Here is a 19,036-nt window from a genome sequence, read left to right as displayed (position 1 = left end):
CACACGGGCTGTAACCCGAACCGCCGGGCCTACAACCCAGAGTGCTTTCCCAAATATAGACTGCTTTAGCAGGGGGTGAAGACAGTAATCTTCGCGTTGGTGTGTACGCTAAACAGAATCTATACAGGTTTCTAGCGAGTGTGTATATGCAGTGCTTCAGACACAGATCCGTGTAATAATAAGCCATACAGCGGACTTCAATGAAACCTCTGCACCTACAAACTACAATTAGGCTAACCTGTGGTCAGGCTACATGTGGAATATATATGTCTAAGCGCCTCGTGCATTTTTTGTAAATAAGTGGGGACAGAAGTTCATGCAATCCCAAAATCCTATTTCTCAACGTGAACTTCCTTCAAAATGCATAATAGGACTTAGACGTGCACACGTGTCTATGTGGTAACGTGTAAATATAGCTCTAAAACGTGATTTCGCCTTACATGAATTTCACGCTGAAATCCCCGCCCTCGGTTATTGGTCCGAAGTCTACTTTTCCTGCTATTATACTGAGGTAGTCCTACGCGGTATGAGGAAAATCATCTTTTATGAAAGCATGAATGTCAGACACATATATTCTCGGCGGAAAGAAATCAAAAGTGCACCCCCCACCCACCACCATTGGAAGTGTCCTTTCCGAATGTTAATATATGCAGTTTTGATATTCTTCCTAATCTCTGTTCATATGGTAGTCAATAAGCCATATTTCTAAAAGAAAACCATGTTATGTGTAGCTATGTTACCAGAAAAAATGAGACAACCAACAGTTTTCCCACATTGCATTTACAAAACGTTCTTTTGAGATTCCAACATGTACCTGGTCGCGCTATAAAATTAAAACCAGATTACATGTGGAATGAGATAAGTCGTCTTTAACAAAAGCCAGTTCTACAGACAGAAACATCACAAAAACTACGCAACATCAACACTTTGTTCCACAGTGAATATAAAGGATTGGAGATTCATAATATTAACACATTAGATGGATCATTCACGACATAATGAAAATTCACAGACGATTGGATGCATCATAGAAAAGAAGTAGATCGTTTTTGTTACAAGTCGATATTCAACACGAGTTCATAACCGATGAAAACATTTTAATCAGCTGAGAATGCATTATCTGTATACCAGTTAAAAAGAAAAACAAATATACATCCAGCCTCCATTTATCAGCTACAAATGTACTGTTAACGTCTTGGGACCTGGCGAAAGAGGAATGTTGTGCAAAAAATGCCCTACAAAAAACTCAAAGTATAGGATAATTAGTATAAATAAACAGCCGTAAAGATATCTGCATGATATATACTTGCCAATATTGTTGCATGTCACGTAAATACGATTGTAAAATAAAATACATGCGCCAAGTTACAAAATGTCTGTCTCGTCACTTCCTAAAAACTCATCACGCAATTGCGAAACTGTTCCAGCAAAAACTTCCGCCTTGAAACAGGTGGGCCTCATCGACGGGATTTCAAAAGACATCAAGCATTGCATATTCCCTGCAGATACGCTAACACGAGTGGAAATATAAAGATGTTTGTCATTTTTACATTAAGCTGGACAAATTTCGAACAGTTCGTGGCCAGGAGCGATGCCATTACGGCAGGGGTTTAACGACTTGTTCGGGAGTATCTACTAAAATCTGTTACACGTCAATATAGCTATACAGTGCAGTCGTCGTGCCAGCTACTGGGTTTAGGCGCGAGAGGATGCCAACTCCGTAACATATTGGAAGATGCCAAACACCAGGGGTCGCCAGAAGTAGAAAAAGTCATTACCGGTACACCGTATAGCTGTGGGTATGTGCAGCAGGGAACGTTTTGGTCAGGATTTATACCTATATTTCCTCAGTGTCATGTGTTTCTACAGTTGTTTATTTAGCTCGGTGTTCGGCTTTAGGAGATCTGTTTTAGTGTTAATTGTTTCGTTAGCTTGTCAATATAATAGACCTACCTGGGATCAAACCCAAGTTAAACACCACATAATTCACTCGGTCGTAAACGAAGGCGTCCTTTGACACTCCCAGTGTATTAATACATTACTCACGTGACAGATTAATCTACACAAAGCCTTATCAAAACCAAACCTGAGCTTTACTCTCAGTGTTCTGGTCTACAACACCGTTCATCACATGTGCCACAAAGTCCTAAGCTTCCATCTTCCTGAGCGATAGGGCCCCTACAGATGTTTTAAATATTTCTTTTCCACAGAACGGCGATAGAACAGCAAGCCAGAAACGAGCTTTGTGGATAATTATCCAAAACAGGCTTACAACAAAGACAAAAGGGCTAGTATACCTTCGAACTCGGAGACGCGTCAGCATGGGGTAATTTTAATAGGTATGCTTGACCTTCAGACTAGACATGGCAGTAGTGTAAGTATATTACTTTAGTAATCAAAAAACGTTCTCTCGATATAACACATTTTAACGCAATATTCTGTTAATTATACTGTTGACGTATTGATCAATGTGTATCATTCACAAAAAAGTATGACTGAGTGTATTTACTGACTGGTTACAACTGTTGTCATTACGTAGCTGTCTTACATGTACGCTCCAAACAGCACACACGTTCTGATACACGTACATGTACTTGATTAATACAGTATGATATAATATCAAATAATGTATAGATCACGTGTTTGATTTTACACACTACCTCTCTGTAATAACATTTTTTAAAATTAGGCATGATGTATTCTGATATAGAATACATTGTGGCCTCCCCATCACAGAAGATTTTATTGCCATGTTTAAACCTTCTGTCAGTTATTTATTTAATTATCTGATTGGTCTTTTTCGTCGTTCTTGTCAGTTAAGGTGAACGTTATTTTACCTAACTTTAAAAGAATCACGTTGTTATTTAAGTGAAACATCATCAGTAAAGACCTATAAATATTCCCAGAGACAAGGCAACTTTATTTTTCTCCAGTGAGTTGGAAAAAAATATTTGCCCTTCAGGAGAAAATCCGGTCTTTTTCACTGGGGCCCTCTTAATCCAAAAACCTCCAAATCGAGCGAGCGCTAACCGACAAGCAATTTGTCAAAACTTTTTTGACGATTGATTGATCACTTGCTGTTTTAACGGTTCATATCTGAACCAAAGCTTATCTCCTACCTCAGACTGACTAACTAAAAATACTCAGGGAAAGCCTTTCAGGAATAACAAGCTCTGCAAGCAAACATGGGGTAAGCAATCGTCGAAGATCTGTGATAATGTCATACAGGTTGAAATGTAACAGTCTGATAATTTCAGCCAGTTTTATTGGGTAGTGTTTGAACGAACACAAAACGATGCTAAACGTTTAAAGCACCTTGCTTATGTAACAGTCTGAAGTGAGGTTTTTATTTACACTGCACTGCATCCCAAACGGCCAGCAATTATTACTGCCTAGGTGTTTTTAACGCAGTGTACCTTAGAGTGGGAGTAAGTGATTACTTACCAAATTGTCTACGGATTTGTTCATCTATGGGATATTTATTGCATATATACCAATGGTTCAGTTAAATTTTCCTTATAACTACAAAAGCAGCTTTCATAAAATGTCACTGGCAATCCAAAATATGACCATGCAGTTCTCAACAAATTGATACTAAATCGGTCATTTCAGCATGCACTCGAGATTGTATGTGATAGATGAAGTTTTAATACAAAGGCAGTCAATGATAAAGTGGTATAGGGTGGAGTAGCAGCTTGTGTCCTGTTCCTCACTGACAAATGCATCTCATTTGTGGAGATCAATGGTCTGTGAATAAAGGCATGCTGGATTCAACAGCACATGTGATAACTTTCCATGATTCAAATACTGATAACCACGACTGGCAGGGAGAATTTCAAACAAAAAGGCCGTTCACCGCGCCAGAGGTATACTCTACCCTCGTTCTGGGTCTTCCCGAAGACATTCGAAATTAGTTCTCATTTGTGTCCTTGCGCATACATTAATAGGTCTATACATTATCGCGTGGAACAAACGCGATAAATGTCTACAGATTGTCAATAGATAATCCCCCGCGTCCTGAAGGTGAACATTGAGAAAAGTGTTGTATAATGAAGGTGTGAACCATCTGCTGCTCAAACATACTTATAGTTACCTATACAATACAATAGACGATTTGATCCAAAGGCTGCAATGTTGAATATTCCATCACAGTTCATCCGTTAAATGCAACAGCCGGTAAACGGAGAACAAGTATAGCCCAGAACAAGAAAGCTTGACAAACGACCATCAACATAACAGCTTTGTTATTTTAATGCAGGACAGAAAGGCTCAACGCTCTGACATTTTAGCGGCGATCACGTGATATTAGGTCAATTATATACCTGTTCAGTCCGATTGTAAGGCCATATGATGTTTCTGGACACACATATGTGGCCCGATTGTAAGGTGATATGGGGTGTGTGGTCACATATATACCTGCGCAGTCCGACTGTGAGGCGATAAGGGGTATGTGATCACATATATACCTGTGGTCCGATTGTAAGGCGGTAAGGAGTATGAGGTCACATATAAATCTGTCCAATTGCAAGGTGATACGATGTTTCTGGACATATACATATACACATGGCGATAAGGGGTATATGGTCACATATATACCTGTGGTCCGATTGTAAGGCAATAAGGGGTATGTGGTCACAAATATACCTGCGCAGTCCGATAGTAAGGCAATAAGGGGTATGTGGTCACATATATACCTGCGCAGTCCGACTGTAAAACGATAAGAGTATGTGGAAACACATATATACCTGTGCAGTCCGATCGTATGGCGATAAGGGGTATTTGGTCACATATATACCTGTGCAGTCCGATCGTATGGCGATAAGGGGTATTTGGTCACATATATACCTGTGGTTCGATTGTAAGGCAATAAGGGGTATGTGGTCACAAATATACCTGTGCAGTCCGATAGTAAGGCAATAAGGTTTATTTATTTATTTGATTGGTGTTTTACGCCGTACTCAAGAATACTTCACTTATACGACAGCAGCCAGCATTATGGTGGGTGGAAACCGGGCACAGCCCGGGGGAAACCCACGACCATCCGCAGATTGCTGGAAGACCTTCCCACTTACGGCCGGATAAGGCAATAAGGAGTATGTGGTCACATATATACCTGCGCGGTCCGATAGTAAGACAATAAGGGGTATGTGGTCACATATATACCTGCGCAGTCCGATAGTAAGACAATAAGGGGTATGTGGTCACATATATACCTGCGCAGTCCGATAGTAAGACAATAAGGGGTATGTGGTCGCATATATACCTGTGCAGTCCGATAGTAAGACAATAAGGGGTATGTGGTCACATATATACCTGCGCAGTCCGATAGTAATACAATAAGGGGTACTTGGTCATATATATACCTGTGCAGTCCGATAGTAAGACAATAAGGGGTATGTGGTCACATATATACCTGTGCAGTCCGATAGTAAGACAATGAGGGGTATGTGGTCACATATATACCTGTGCAGTCCGATAGTAAGACAATGAGGGGTATGTGGTCACATATATACCTGCGCAGTCCGATAGTAAGACAATAAGGGGTATGTGGTCACATATATACCTGTGCAGTCCGATAGTAATACAATAAGGGGTATTTGGTCACATATATACCTGTGCAGTCCGATAGTAAGACAATAAGGGGTATTTGGTCACATATATACCTGCGCAGTCCGATAGTAAGACAATAAGGGGTATGTGGTCACATATATACCTGCGCAGTCGATAGTAAGACAATAAGGGGTATGTGGTCACATATATACCTGTGCAGTCCGGCAAACGGTTAATAGTCCTATATAACAGCAGGTGATAATGGTGCCCGAGACAGCTATACATTGTGTCTAATTCCGCTTAACCTGGGGCTAGAGAATGTATATTGATCGTATTGAATTAGATCGCCACTTTGGACATATGTACAGTTGCAATCAAAGCGCAACTGAGATACATATTTTGTTATCAACAACTTATATAGTATCATGGTGCACGATTTGAAGACTGATTTCACTCATTTGCTCAGAACATACCCTACGTCTTTCCAACATCACTGAAACTGCTGACTACTTCTCTTTGCATGATTCCATCTTAATTTCGTACTTTATAAACTGTCTTAGTTCTATGGTAGTCTGCCCTATACTTCGTTTTGGGAACTGGCCTTGCGATTATTGACCTGGAAAATCCATCTTGATAATTGGTTGACGAATGGTATATGACAGGTGATTTGTAGATTCCCCGTCCATATTGTTTCTTGAGCCTTTGTACATGACAACAACAACGACTCTTGTTTGTCTCAGGCCTATCCTCATTAACCAGCGGATCGGCATGGACATATCATATCATATGAGACATTTGTCGGTTTGTTGATCCCATCTGCACGTTCATCCTAACCATACCTTGTGTTCAAGGTTCTCCACCATAAATCACATTGTGAAATGGTTATCATGAATTTTATTAGTAAATCACGTCGCCTTATGTGAAGTTTCACACTTACGAAACAAAGCTACAAAACTGATCTGTAAAGATCAGATTACTCCCCTGGCAGTTCGTCTTTAGGTAAAAACATTGTGCATTCGTGCTTGGATCAAAATTGTCGATGAGCGTGAAAATGTAGCTTATTTGACAGTAGTTTAATTACTCGCGCAACAATGTTTAGCTGAGACAGCGGCGGTCAGTTCTCGGTAGTTGGGCCAATATGTAAATGCCACGAGGATGTCATCGCACTTGAGCGGATTACATTACGAGGGATCTCGGTGGGTAAGGATACCGTGCGATAATAACGACAATTGTAGATGAGAGAGATGAAGATCTTACAGTGCGGAGAGGCTGCTACACCGATGTTAGATATTATCATACAACGTGCTTGTATCTACTAGTACCATGACAGCCAATCTTGCATAGTTACTCCGCTTAATGTAGTAACATGTAACATGGAAGCTACGTGTGCGTTAGATATGAGATATGTTTCACTCTTCCCAGTTTTGAAGTTAACTTTACGTTAGATATGAGACCTGTTTCAATTCTTCCCAGCTTAGCTTACAGTTAACGTGGAAGTTACGTGTACGCTAGATATGAGATCTGTTTCATTTCTTCTCAGCTTAGCTTTCAGTTAACGTGGAAGTTACTTGTACGTTAGATATGAGATCTTTTTCATTCTTCTCATCTTAGCTTTCAGTTAACGTGGAAGTACGTTAGATATGAGATCTTTTTCATTCCTCTCAGCTAAGCTTTCAGTTAACGTGGAAATTATGTGTACGTTAGATATGAGATCTGTTTCATTCTTCCCAGCTTCGCTTTCAGTTAATGTGGAAGTTCCGTGTACGTTACATATGAAATCTGTTTCATTTTTCTCAGCTTAGCTTTCAGTCAACGTGGAAGTTACGTGTACGTTAGATATGTGATCTGTTTCACTTTTCCCAGCTTAACTGACAGTTAACGTCGAAGTTACGTGTGCGTCAGATATGAGATCTGTTTCATTTCTTCCCAGCTTAGCTTACAGTTAATGTAGACTAAGCGATCTGAGAACTATACGTGTAACTAAGTCCGCTGAGAAAGCGTTCCCAGCGGCAAGTTGTTGGGAGATAGACCCTGTATTAACTTCCTAGTCCAAACAATATAAAGTGCAGTTTACTATACTAGGATAAGGCTGGTCTTAAGATTTAAATATGCCCCAACTTTTACGCTTTTGGAACAATTGGCCCTGTGATCTTAATACAGTAGTTCACTGAAGGATAAAGCGTGAACAGAGTGAGGGAAAGATAAACGTCGCAGTTTCCATTTCATTATTGACTCTATCTTGACGACGCATAGTCAATGCCTGGACGCGTCACCTTACGTGAAAAATGGAACAGATTCGTCGCGAGGCATGACGTCATTATATGTTGTTGCGCATATTGCTTTAACGTTGTAAGTGCATTAATGGAATGGGTCTGTTAACTCTGGAATAGGCTTCAATATTATATTTAGCTTAACATTATTTAAACCTCAGCAGAACCAATCTTCATGGTATCGCTACACAACCAAGCGACCTATGCAGACGACTGAGCTCTTGTTGGGAAATTAACTTGTGACTGTTTCAGTGAAGATTAACTAACGTAAAGGCGTACTGGCTGATTCACAGATGGACTGATTTACTGACAGGCAAAAAAGTAAATTACATCATGGAATTTGATATAAAAGTACAAACTAATGGAAAGTCAGTTCGGTTGGAAAATTATCTCAAGCCGGTTCTACGAGGAATTGATATACTGGTTACCAATGAGAATGAACTAGTCTGTGTTAGAGCTAAGACTAGTGTAATACAGCAGTCAAGAAAAGGCATATCAAGTGTAAATGTTATTATGTACAAATCACCAGAGCTTTAGTCTTTTATGCAATTTACTTCATGGTTTCTAGTCATTGTCGGTATTTATATATGTCTAGTTATGTTCTTTATATATGTATACATATATCTCAAACGGGACAGAAAAAATTCTACCTAGACATTGTTTCCATTTAACTGTCACTCATGTTTTGTTTGTAACTTTAAATCAAGGACAAAATTCCTTAAATGGCATGACCTTCCACTTGAACTTAACATAGTCATAGATATGTAAGGTCTATATATGTATCACATTTTCACAAGTAGAACATAGCCTTCATGCGAACTATGCACAATACTAAAACCTAACTGGACAGTGAAACTGCGGACATGTGGCGAGCAAGTCTCCCAGATGGCAGCAGTTAGCAAGGCTCAAACTCTCAACACGGCCAGCTGTGGGCAGAAGTGTTCACAATGCGCATGCGTTAGTCATACACAAGCCAAATGTGTAGCACGCAACAAGCCAACATGTATGTAATACATTGGGTGAGCCACTGCACAGTAACTGTATCGTCTGTTGGTAGTGTTTGGTGTGGTAAGTATTATGCGAAAACAGGGCGTGGATTAATACACAAACGGGACCAGATAGACGTGCACGGTTTTCAAGGTCGTATACGGCGTAAAGAGTCACGGAAAAAAGCGGGGGTGGTTGTTAGTTGGGGGGTCATCACGTGTTAACCATCAACACACGGAAATAATCAATATAACTACCGTTTTCGGCTGCTGTCAATTGGTCATTCCGCAAAGCTGGAAGTAATACAATGAAATACATTAGTCATTTTCTTTGAATATACATAGATAAAATCAAGAAAGCATTTTCAGGTAAAACATCCTCTACTCTTTCCTCATGTAACTGAGGACCGGCATAAGGTCATAATTACACAGCCAGTATATGTAATGGCAAATCGCTAACATTGGTTCGTTATGGTTTTATCTACAGGTAAATGATACATAATTTTTTTTTTATGAAATTTTGAGATAACATATATTTATGCTTAGTGCATATTCTCACATTCCTCTAGAATATGACTGAAATAATATTTGGCAATGTGTCCTTAAACCTCAATTATTCGTTTATTTATTCTCACACTAGGGTGATATTTACGGTAACATTTCATACTTCATCCAATACGAGCTACCACGCAACCTGGTTGCGTTATTATTAGCATGCATAAAGATAGTGTACAAGCTCACAAATTATCCAGATGATCTTTAAAAATTATATTCCAGCATCCGTGATCTAGGATCCAGGGAAGATACAAATGTACAAATCCAAACAATAAAACACCTAAACCAATTTACCCCGAATAAACACTGATAAATAATTCCAAACTTAACAATGGACTTCTTGTCATCAGCGCTAGCGAACACCTGTTTGACAACTGGCTCTAACAAAATGCAATTACCCTTCATATATCCTCTACAATGTACCTTTGGTGAAGGATTGATAAAGACTTAGAGCAAAGGGGCCGATTATTCTTACGTTGCACGTTCTTTTTCTTGAAGATTGACAGACTGATGAACCAGTATGCACAAATGTACTGCACCACATTTACTGAGACGACCAAGTCGTAAAATCGTCCAGAAGACGCTCCTCATTTTTATTATATACACACTTTAATCTCTACATGCAGGTCCCGTATAAACTTAACAATGTCATGTTTTTTTTTTATACAATACGATTTATTCACACGACGTTTGCAGACATACAGAGACTGCGCACTTCAGAGCCATCTATTCAACTTAGACAAAGAAACTGAAATATTAACGCCACATATGTTTAAAATCCTTTAAAACATGTAGCATACATTTTGGTAAATAATTGCCAAATTACTTCACATGTGTTTTCGAACTGCACGTATGAAGGTTGGCAAATGTCCGTCACAGCGCCATAGGCAATTTCGCTAAGGATGCCATTATCTGTACCGCTAAACCACTACATGTCAGGTTCATTTAAACCAGTTCACCACATGGGCACACCGTACTGGAGTCAGTACACAAATTGTGTGAATTGTGTATTAGTGCAACGACACAAGTTAAAATGAGAGATGAATTATATATCACACGTGAAGTCGGTTTACTTTTGTATTGGAGAAAATCGATTGTTAATTTGTCTGACACGGAACAACATCCGGTGGTGACTGGACTTTGTTGTTGGTCAGCGGTTTAGATTTGGCATAGAAGTGATATGGCATTGAAATGCTTCAAAAAAGGAACATCTTGCAATTATCAAGTCATATGGATTTGTGTATATGAGTGTATATGAGTGACTGAGTGTATATCTGCCTTACAGAGTTGCTTACTTTCAGTACACTGTGTTTTTCTTATATATTCTTCTCGGGGTAACGTTGTATGCGCGCATTAAAGGCCTGTGTACTGTCAGTATGTAGATTCGCCGAAAGCTTTGCGGCCTATACAATAAGCCCTGTATCTTTAGGCGTGTATATCTTCATTTCCTCCTCTGGCCAGCGATCAATACTGATCAGGTATATATATGACATCTTCTTCAGCCGATAAACACGATAGTCTTTGTACGTGAATTATATCGGCGATAACTCGATATCACAAAACAGTTTACCTTAACTATGTTCGAGTCAGCGTATGTACATGAAGTCTTGGAATATGAACTGGGTATGTCAAGTGCATAACCGTAACAACAGAAACTAACATGGTCGGTATATGTAACAGTCTGATTCATCGACCTATTTGGAATATTTTGTGTCAACATTCCTACCTAACATGTACATGCAGTCGTTTACAGGTCATCTCCGCCAAACCTCCGTCAACATAAAGTTGAATGAGAGACTTCACTCAGGAAAGCAAAATGCCAACATTGCAATGAAACTAACTGAATATAACACCGGATAGAAACCGTTTTTTCCTAAAAAAAATATGCAAGACGTTGGAGACAGTAATATGTTAAATTAATCATCATATAAGATTCATTTGTATACATAACGACAGGCGCTATCGTCGAAGCAGCCTCTTAGGTAAAACATGCTATCATTTAGCATTGTTTCGTAAGAGAATAAAACTATTCACTGAAGAAGAGGTGTGTAGGTAGACAAGTGCAGACAATATACACCTTGGTAAAGATACAATACATGAGCATCCAGCCCAGACCAGCACCCTTTGTACCCCATCAGCCTCCGTCTCAGCCCGCTACCGTACCATGCAAACTGCACCGTCGCCATGACAACGGCCTACAGGTATCAAGATAAATGGACTGCCGTTTTGGCAGCGAAATCTGGTCATACGGAGAACCCATTAACACGAGCTCGAGTTATTTTGACTACTAGCTCCTGCTCATAATTCAAGCGACTTCTCTCTTCTATTTCCCTCCCCGTAACAGCTTGTTTCGCTTTTTGTTCAGATCAGACGAGCATGTTTAGCTCAGAGAAGTGGTGGCTCTTCCATTTCAATGTAGACGTTCGCGGCATTTACCAACATCATTGCCACCGGTAACCTTTAGCGTATGTTGAACATTCTTGTGGAATGCGCATTATATCGTGAACAATGTATATATTTGACATCGCTCAGTGACTCGAGTATAATGAAGGTCTTAAGTACTGCCATGAACAGTCGTAGTTATCTCGGCTGAGTTACAATTGACAGATGTCAATCCATATAGGCTATGTGCAAAGTTGTCATCCGCCTGAACCTCTGTACTTGTGAGAACATAATCTGCTACGGTTATTTCAATGCCTTGGACTCTATATGATCGAAAAAAGCGATGTATTCCCATCACTTAATTTACAAATCAGACATAGCGGTATTACAACGAGGGCAACATGTAGAGACGCCATTCTTATTTATATTCATTCAGAATAGATTTACATTGATTAGTCTTATTTGTGAAAATGATTTAAGATTAAATTTCCCAATCATGAATCATACAGATTACATTTTTGTCTTTAACATGACAATTCCGGTGCTTCCTGCTTTTGTTATCTGTAAGACATCGCTGAAGAATATATATATGTATATGTATGAAGAGTGCTTCTTTCAGTTGTATATTCATGTATTTGGTAAAACCTTCATGACTCTGCCGGCAAAACATGTGCATGCTCGTGGGTTCCTCCAGGGCTCTACCCCGTTTCCAAGGCACTGGCAAGGGATTTAAATAACCCTGATACACGGTATCTGATTCACTTTTCACAGTCGTAGATGTGCGCATGATGCACATCATTGAGTGGCCATTTGCGTCAAAAATAAACTGTATAATCACCAACCGCAAGAAAACAGAGCTGTTTGCAGACGACAGTGACGTCATCATCGAGTGAGCCTGCTCGTCGAGCAGAGCAGTAGGAGCAAGGCCTGGTAATCGTTCCGCACACTATACCTGTTCTTTGGTATTCGGGCGGGCCTTGGTTACACGTGATCAGTGCACGAGTACTTAAGCATCATTAACACCAGGAATAATACTTTGTCACGTCAGCTTATGATTGAATTTCACGCGGATAAGCTTCTCCAAAACAACTCACTTTGGCTCTGTTCGTGAAATGCAGTTGCATTTTACGCCATACATTCTTTTGCAAATACATATGACCTGCTCCTACGATTTTGTTGAAGTTTCGTAGTAACTCAAAATGCAACGCACCCTGGAAAACTACACAATTAAAATTATACTGACATCAGCAACAACAATTCTAGACAGCAACTTCGTAATTTTAACTCTAAGGACTGTCCCTCACCTTTCTAACGTGCGATGTATTTGATGTGTCAAAGGCACTTACACTCAGTGAAAGGGAGAACCGCTTAAATAAAATTACATACTCAGTTATTGCCTTACGGCGCAGAATTCACAAATACACCAAAGCAGCTCAAAATAAATATCAAAATCAATTGACTACGCCACCAATTTTCTGTAGTCCTCCGCAAACACGTGGAATACAAAGTCGAAAATAACCTTAGCCTATACCGCGAAAACCCAGGTTTGGCGAAGCCTAGATCTGGGTCCGGAAGTTACGTGTTTCGGCCAAAGGAAATACACTTCTCAATCAAAAAGTATCTGGAGAAGATGGGAAACTTTTGGTATCAGATGACCTACAAACAAAAAATTCAATCAGAAGTTTAGTCCTTTATAACAACAGAACGGTCGTTTTAGGGCAACGGGCCAAACTGGATAGTCAGCCAAGAAACATCACTCCCGCCCACTGGTCAGATACGGCTGCCAAAACAGCATATGTCCGCCAGAGAGCTCTTCCAGGTTAGTCTGTCTTAAGACGGTTTCAGGCATCTTAATAGATCCCTTGAGCCCAGAATCAACTAAACCTCAGTCTTGGTCATAAGAGATCTAGATAAAAGTATCGGATGTCTGTATTTATTGAGGATTGTTGAGAAATGATCTTAAATTACCACGAAAATGTCCATTTTAATAGCAGAAAAAAAATTAATACATGGAAGAATTGTGAATACATGAATAAACTGTGTACATAAAGGGGGATTATTCACAGAAAATATTATTAATATATAGTTAATAAACCTGCTCGAATATCAGACATGACTTTTGAACATCAGGATTCCATGACAGTATTCAACGTGGCTAATCGTGCATTTTAATACCCAAGATCTATCGTGAAATGAACATTCCCAGTTCAATCATCGCAACAGCCTTTACAAAAAAAAAAAGAAAATTCGACCAAAAAAAACGAAAAGAGAATAGCCTATCTATCAGGTAAGAAATCCTACTGAAAGTGTTGAAAGGAGAATTTCTAAATAATTTAAATAAATTTGAATTCTAAATTTAATATAAAATAACTCTTGATTAATGTCATACCCCAAATCTTTCACTTATACCATGGCGGTCAGTTTTATGGGTGGAGAAAATTGGCTTAGTGAAGTAGCCATATTGTAACAAATTTGACTTATTTTTTATCATAAAATCCAGCATAAAGTCCAGCCTGTCCCACCTCTGCACAGAATTGTAGCACAAAACTCTAAAACACCTTTTATTATGTACAGGTGTGTATGACGTGTTACAGATCATTTTACACCTATCCTTAGTAACCTGTACTATTGTTACCATTACACGTAATTGTAACACAATTTGTCTACAAGGTTAGCCTTCCCTCCATACCTTGTATATACACTGTTGTTACCCTTGCCAAGTATTGTAACACATTCTAATGTCTACACGGTTGTTTGCTATGTGAATGATGCAAGGCCATAACTCACTCTTAGATGCAACTGTATTAGACGGCAGGCAAAAGTGGTTAAAACGTTTTTGATGGCCGTAATAATAAAACAGCTCCGCGAAGAAATCAAGACACACGTGTTCTCTTATTCGTGATGCCTTTTCAACAGGAAATGCCATTCCAAGAAAACTTCTAATGCTTTCCTAGACACAGTTTTGCGAGTTGCGCTTAGCAATTCCGAGAAATCCACTTTGCCACAAAGGGTTACATGGAGACAATAAAGTGCAACGGGCGAGTCCATTCTTGAGTGCTCTGCTTGTGTCACTGTAGTTCAACACTTTCTTGGTCATGTCGATAAAAGGACGACCGCATACGCTGGTTAGCAGGGACTCTTATTATCTCTATACAACACCGATAACCTTGGGGCATTGCTCCCCGGTAAATGCCAGCGGGGAGAGCAAAGCGGCCATCTTGGTACAGGAAAGTACTCGGCATGGTGGCTGGTTCCACGAACAGCTGCGTAATGACAACCGCCGCGTAAAAACCATATACACGCTCAACTTTTTTAAGTTTTACATTCGTTAAACATGTTTAAGACAGAAAGAAAAATGCTTGCTGCTGTGCCTTTAATGCTCAGTTATACTGTCTGTAAATTTCAATGTTTTCGACCTTCCTGTCCGCCTCGCCTAAATCCCCTCCCCTTTCCTCGATCCCCACACTAACAACTCCCTCATCATCTTCTCCCTCGAGCTACCCAGCCCTTAGATCCACCATGGCGTGGGAGGATCACTTGTTGCAGCAAAGGTTGCCCGCATGGTTCACACTCTTGTCGGTACGCTGATTTGCGCCAGAACAGCTTAGGCAGATAACTCGGAAAGAATCTCTCACTCAGGGGTCTTCGACTCCTTGAACTTTCATTGAACTTACTAAGACGTAATGTTTCCTGAGAACCCCTTACGATAGGCAGCGTTTCTCAGTAACAGCGATTTATCGGCGATTTCAGGCCGAACCTTTGTAATCCGCTGTTCGTTTTTGGGTTGCTGTATGTACATACGTTTCAGTGTCTATTTCCAATTATTTCGCCAAGTTCTCCAAGGGAACAAAGAAATGCCTAATGCTTAAATTATGATCCACCTACGTGTCATTTTATAGAATCCCAAGTTCATTTACCTTTATAATAGTCCACATGGAATCCAAATTTCAGCAGGAGGCAGGTTTACAGCCATCTTTACTGTCATGTGCAGAACAGCTCATGTGCAACCTCCAGCGTTAGAAGTTTTCGTTCATACCCACATGATTACAAGTTATGGAAAATTGAAATCGTAACCAAAATTTTAACCAAGATTTTAACTTGGACTAGAGAGATTTACGGGAGAAATTCTCTCGAGAGAAATAACGTGCGGGTACGTAATCATCGTATTGAATTCAAGAAATTTCTTCTTACTTTCGATTTCTACAAGCCCATGTGTGTCATACGATAAATAAAAAACGTATTTCTAAATATCAGCTTGCGGTGTTGGTAAATAACTCAAAGCCTAAATGTACTCATAGATACTCACACGAGAAGGTTTATCTTCCATATACAAATGTAAACATTTCACATAACAAATGAATGGTCTTTGACACAAAAAACGTATCACATGACTTGACCACCATAAAGTATGTGTTGGAGAAAACTGGCTTTGCTCGACCGGTACATATACTTAATATATTAACGTGGATTTGCCTATTACACATCAGCCTGGAGAGAGTGATTAGCAGCGGCTAGCGCTTATGTTATTTTTGAAACATACATATTGAAAAATGTTCCGAAAATACCTTTTTACACCTCAATCGCGCCATTAATCGTGTGAAGTTTCAACAGGACTGTTACAGCGAACCGGGGTTAGATATAAACGCCTGACTATCTCCCGCCAGTGGCGTTCATTTCAACCATCACGTGAGTACAGCTCCTTTCTATAAAGCTTTCAGAGACAGATGTGCTTGCATGTAAAAATATCCCTTAGGCCTTCGGTTAATCGCTCAACGGAATTGTGATAAAAATAAATCCAGGCATAAAGTGGCCGGATGAATGGGCGGGTTAAAGTATACCATTATGCTACTTACTCGTATTATCAGTTCATATAAAGCCTATCTTGCCCAGTAAATCGGTTGGCGTTTTGTAAATCAGATATGGTATATACCTACATATATCTGAATTATATCCATGGTGACTTTTTATCAAAACATGAAATCTATTAGAAGAGCTTGTAAGGGGTCTTGCTGACATCGTCAAAATGAAAGATAGATGGGAATTTACAGGCAGAACAGTATATACCTTGCATGTGTTAACTCCATTGGAACATTACAGGAAATTGCCGTAGAACCACAGGTGGCCCAGTATTCTCTTTACTGAGAACCAAAAATAATATTAGTGTAAGTGTGCGCGGATTCCAAGCAGCACTCATGCTCCACCAAGGTGTTCACGAGTGTAGGCATATATAACCACTGCCAATGGAGGGACGAAAAGCCCTCGATGTAACATGGCATAACACGTAAAAAGCTAAAGTAACACGGGACTACTTCTTTAGCAAAACATAACACTGAAAAGTAAACCGATGAAAGCACCGTTCCTTTCGTTTAAACACTTTACAGTTGCCTTGGCAACGAAATACACTATCACTGTTGGCTGTTGTACTGGTCTTTTCACAGCCGTATTCCCCGTAAGGCCTCTGGAACCAGTCGGTGAAGCAGCATAGTCCAAATACCAGACCTGGGGTTTGGTTCCAAGATGGCCGATGCTGATCATAACATCCCACACCTAGACGAACCGTTTGATCCAGGCTCAGAAAGGCTTAGCTCTTTTCTGTGTTCACTATAGCCAACCATGTCTATATGGAAGATAATACGACTGTAAATCAGACCTATACAGACGTTCGTTCAATCAAGGCCCAGAAAGCGACTCTATTACCTGCAGTATAAGCCGCCATGCAGGGCAATGTCATAATTGATATCTGATCACGTCCATGTACATGTAAACATGGCTACCAGACTTATTTGTGGAAGTGCAAAAATATCGGTTGTGTGTTAAACGCAATACTCGCGGTTACCAAGGCTTTATACAATTCTGAAAATAGCCTAGAGAGCGAGAGAAAGGTGGTTTCTACACATGGCTGCCTCAAAGCCTGATTTTGTCAAATGAATTTAACAAATCGCATACTTTCGGAATGACCACAAAAGTCATTAAGTCATATGTTTTAAGTAACGGAACGCCTCACTCCTCATTGTTTATTCTGGTAAATCGAAAAATGTTTTCCTGCCAAATAGGGATTCGGGCTGAAAACATTAGCTGAAAGCGTGACGAGTAAAACACCACAACTATGAACACATAGTCTGAAACAGATGTGTGCAGGAAAATAATTTCGTCTGTAAATTATTATTATAACACCAGACGGTCGAGTTATGACGAACACATGTATCTGTAACTCCGATTAATTCTAAACTGATTTTAGTGCCTGTAACTGTAGAACATATACGTTTGACTAGAGCATGAGATAGACAAAATCTCTCGAGAGTCTGTGACTCAAGACTAAATATTACCTTACACATGCGCAAAACACAATTTCCTCTTAACATCCAAAAAATGTGTGCATGTAAATATACATGTGCACTGAAATACATTTTGGTCACATTTTCCCATACGTGCGCGCATAAATTACTTTTTCAATAACATACGACACCAGTAAGACGAGCTTTTCACATGATGATGAATGATGATGAATTTAAAAAGTTTATTTCAGATTGGGAAAACTAGGAGAAAGTAAATGAAAACAGCACAGTGTATAACTTTCTTATGCAGCTAAACATGTCGACTGCTGACTCTTTTGGAAGGAAAGCAGCGCTAACAGCCTGTCGTTATGCTAATACCAGGCGAGTACGTATTTTGCTTGAAACTCCGCACCGAAACCTATATACATAATACATCTGACAGAATTCTGCTGCACACCAAAATTGAAGAGCGGTCTTCATACAATGCTATGGTATACCTCAGGGATGGTTATACTCAACAATGATACCGTGGATCCTGTACACCTCTAATGGATTTGAATAATTGGCTAAATGCCCAACGGGACAAAAAAATCCGTTACTAAGAGAAATAGTTTGAGGCGTGAGAGAGGGAGACCGTGAAAGCACGTTTCAGCATCGCAATCACCCTTGGCAGGTACTATAGCATTTCAGCACATCTTCAGTCATCGATGAATGCGTCGATCAGTTGGCATTCATCTGATCGAATGTTCCTTTCCCGATACGAATAGATATCTATATATTAATAGACAACAAAGTAACTCGCTCTGTATACACTGGCCAACACCTGTTTCAGCGGACGACTGACTTCGTATATAAAAGTGTTAAAAATTAAGATGCATGTAACCATCACAGTACACACCATTCACATCGTTATTCAAGAATCCAGTAAATCAGTATATTGGAAATCTCTCAGCCTGAAAGGAGATTTATTCAATTGTAAATTGACATTGTCAGAAGGTGGACAAACAGAAGGCCACTA

At 39.7% G+C, this 19,036-nt stretch overlaps 1 protein-coding gene across 3 annotated transcripts in view; it reads right to left on the bottom strand.

Moving 5' to 3' along the window:
- The window catches only part of LOC135474884 (junctophilin-1-like), a 58,015-nt gene that overhangs the window by 24,191 nt on the left and 14,788 nt on the right, over window positions 1-19,036 (bottom strand). For all 3 annotated transcript variants that reach the window (XM_064754540.1, XM_064754542.1, XM_064754541.1), the window contains exon 3: window positions 9,065-9,100. In XM_064754540.1, coding sequence (XP_064610610.1) covers window positions 9,065-9,100 — 36 coding nt within the window. The remainder of the gene's footprint in view (window positions 1-9,064; window positions 9,101-19,036) is intronic.

Source organism: Liolophura sinensis, chromosome 9 (genome assembly GCF_032854445.1).
Source record: "Liolophura sinensis isolate JHLJ2023 chromosome 9, CUHK_Ljap_v2, whole genome shotgun sequence".
In the NCBI taxonomy this organism is placed as follows: Eukaryota; Metazoa; Mollusca; class Polyplacophora; order Chitonida; family Chitonidae; genus Liolophura; species Liolophura sinensis.
This window is presented reverse-complemented; position numbering and strand designations above follow the sequence as displayed.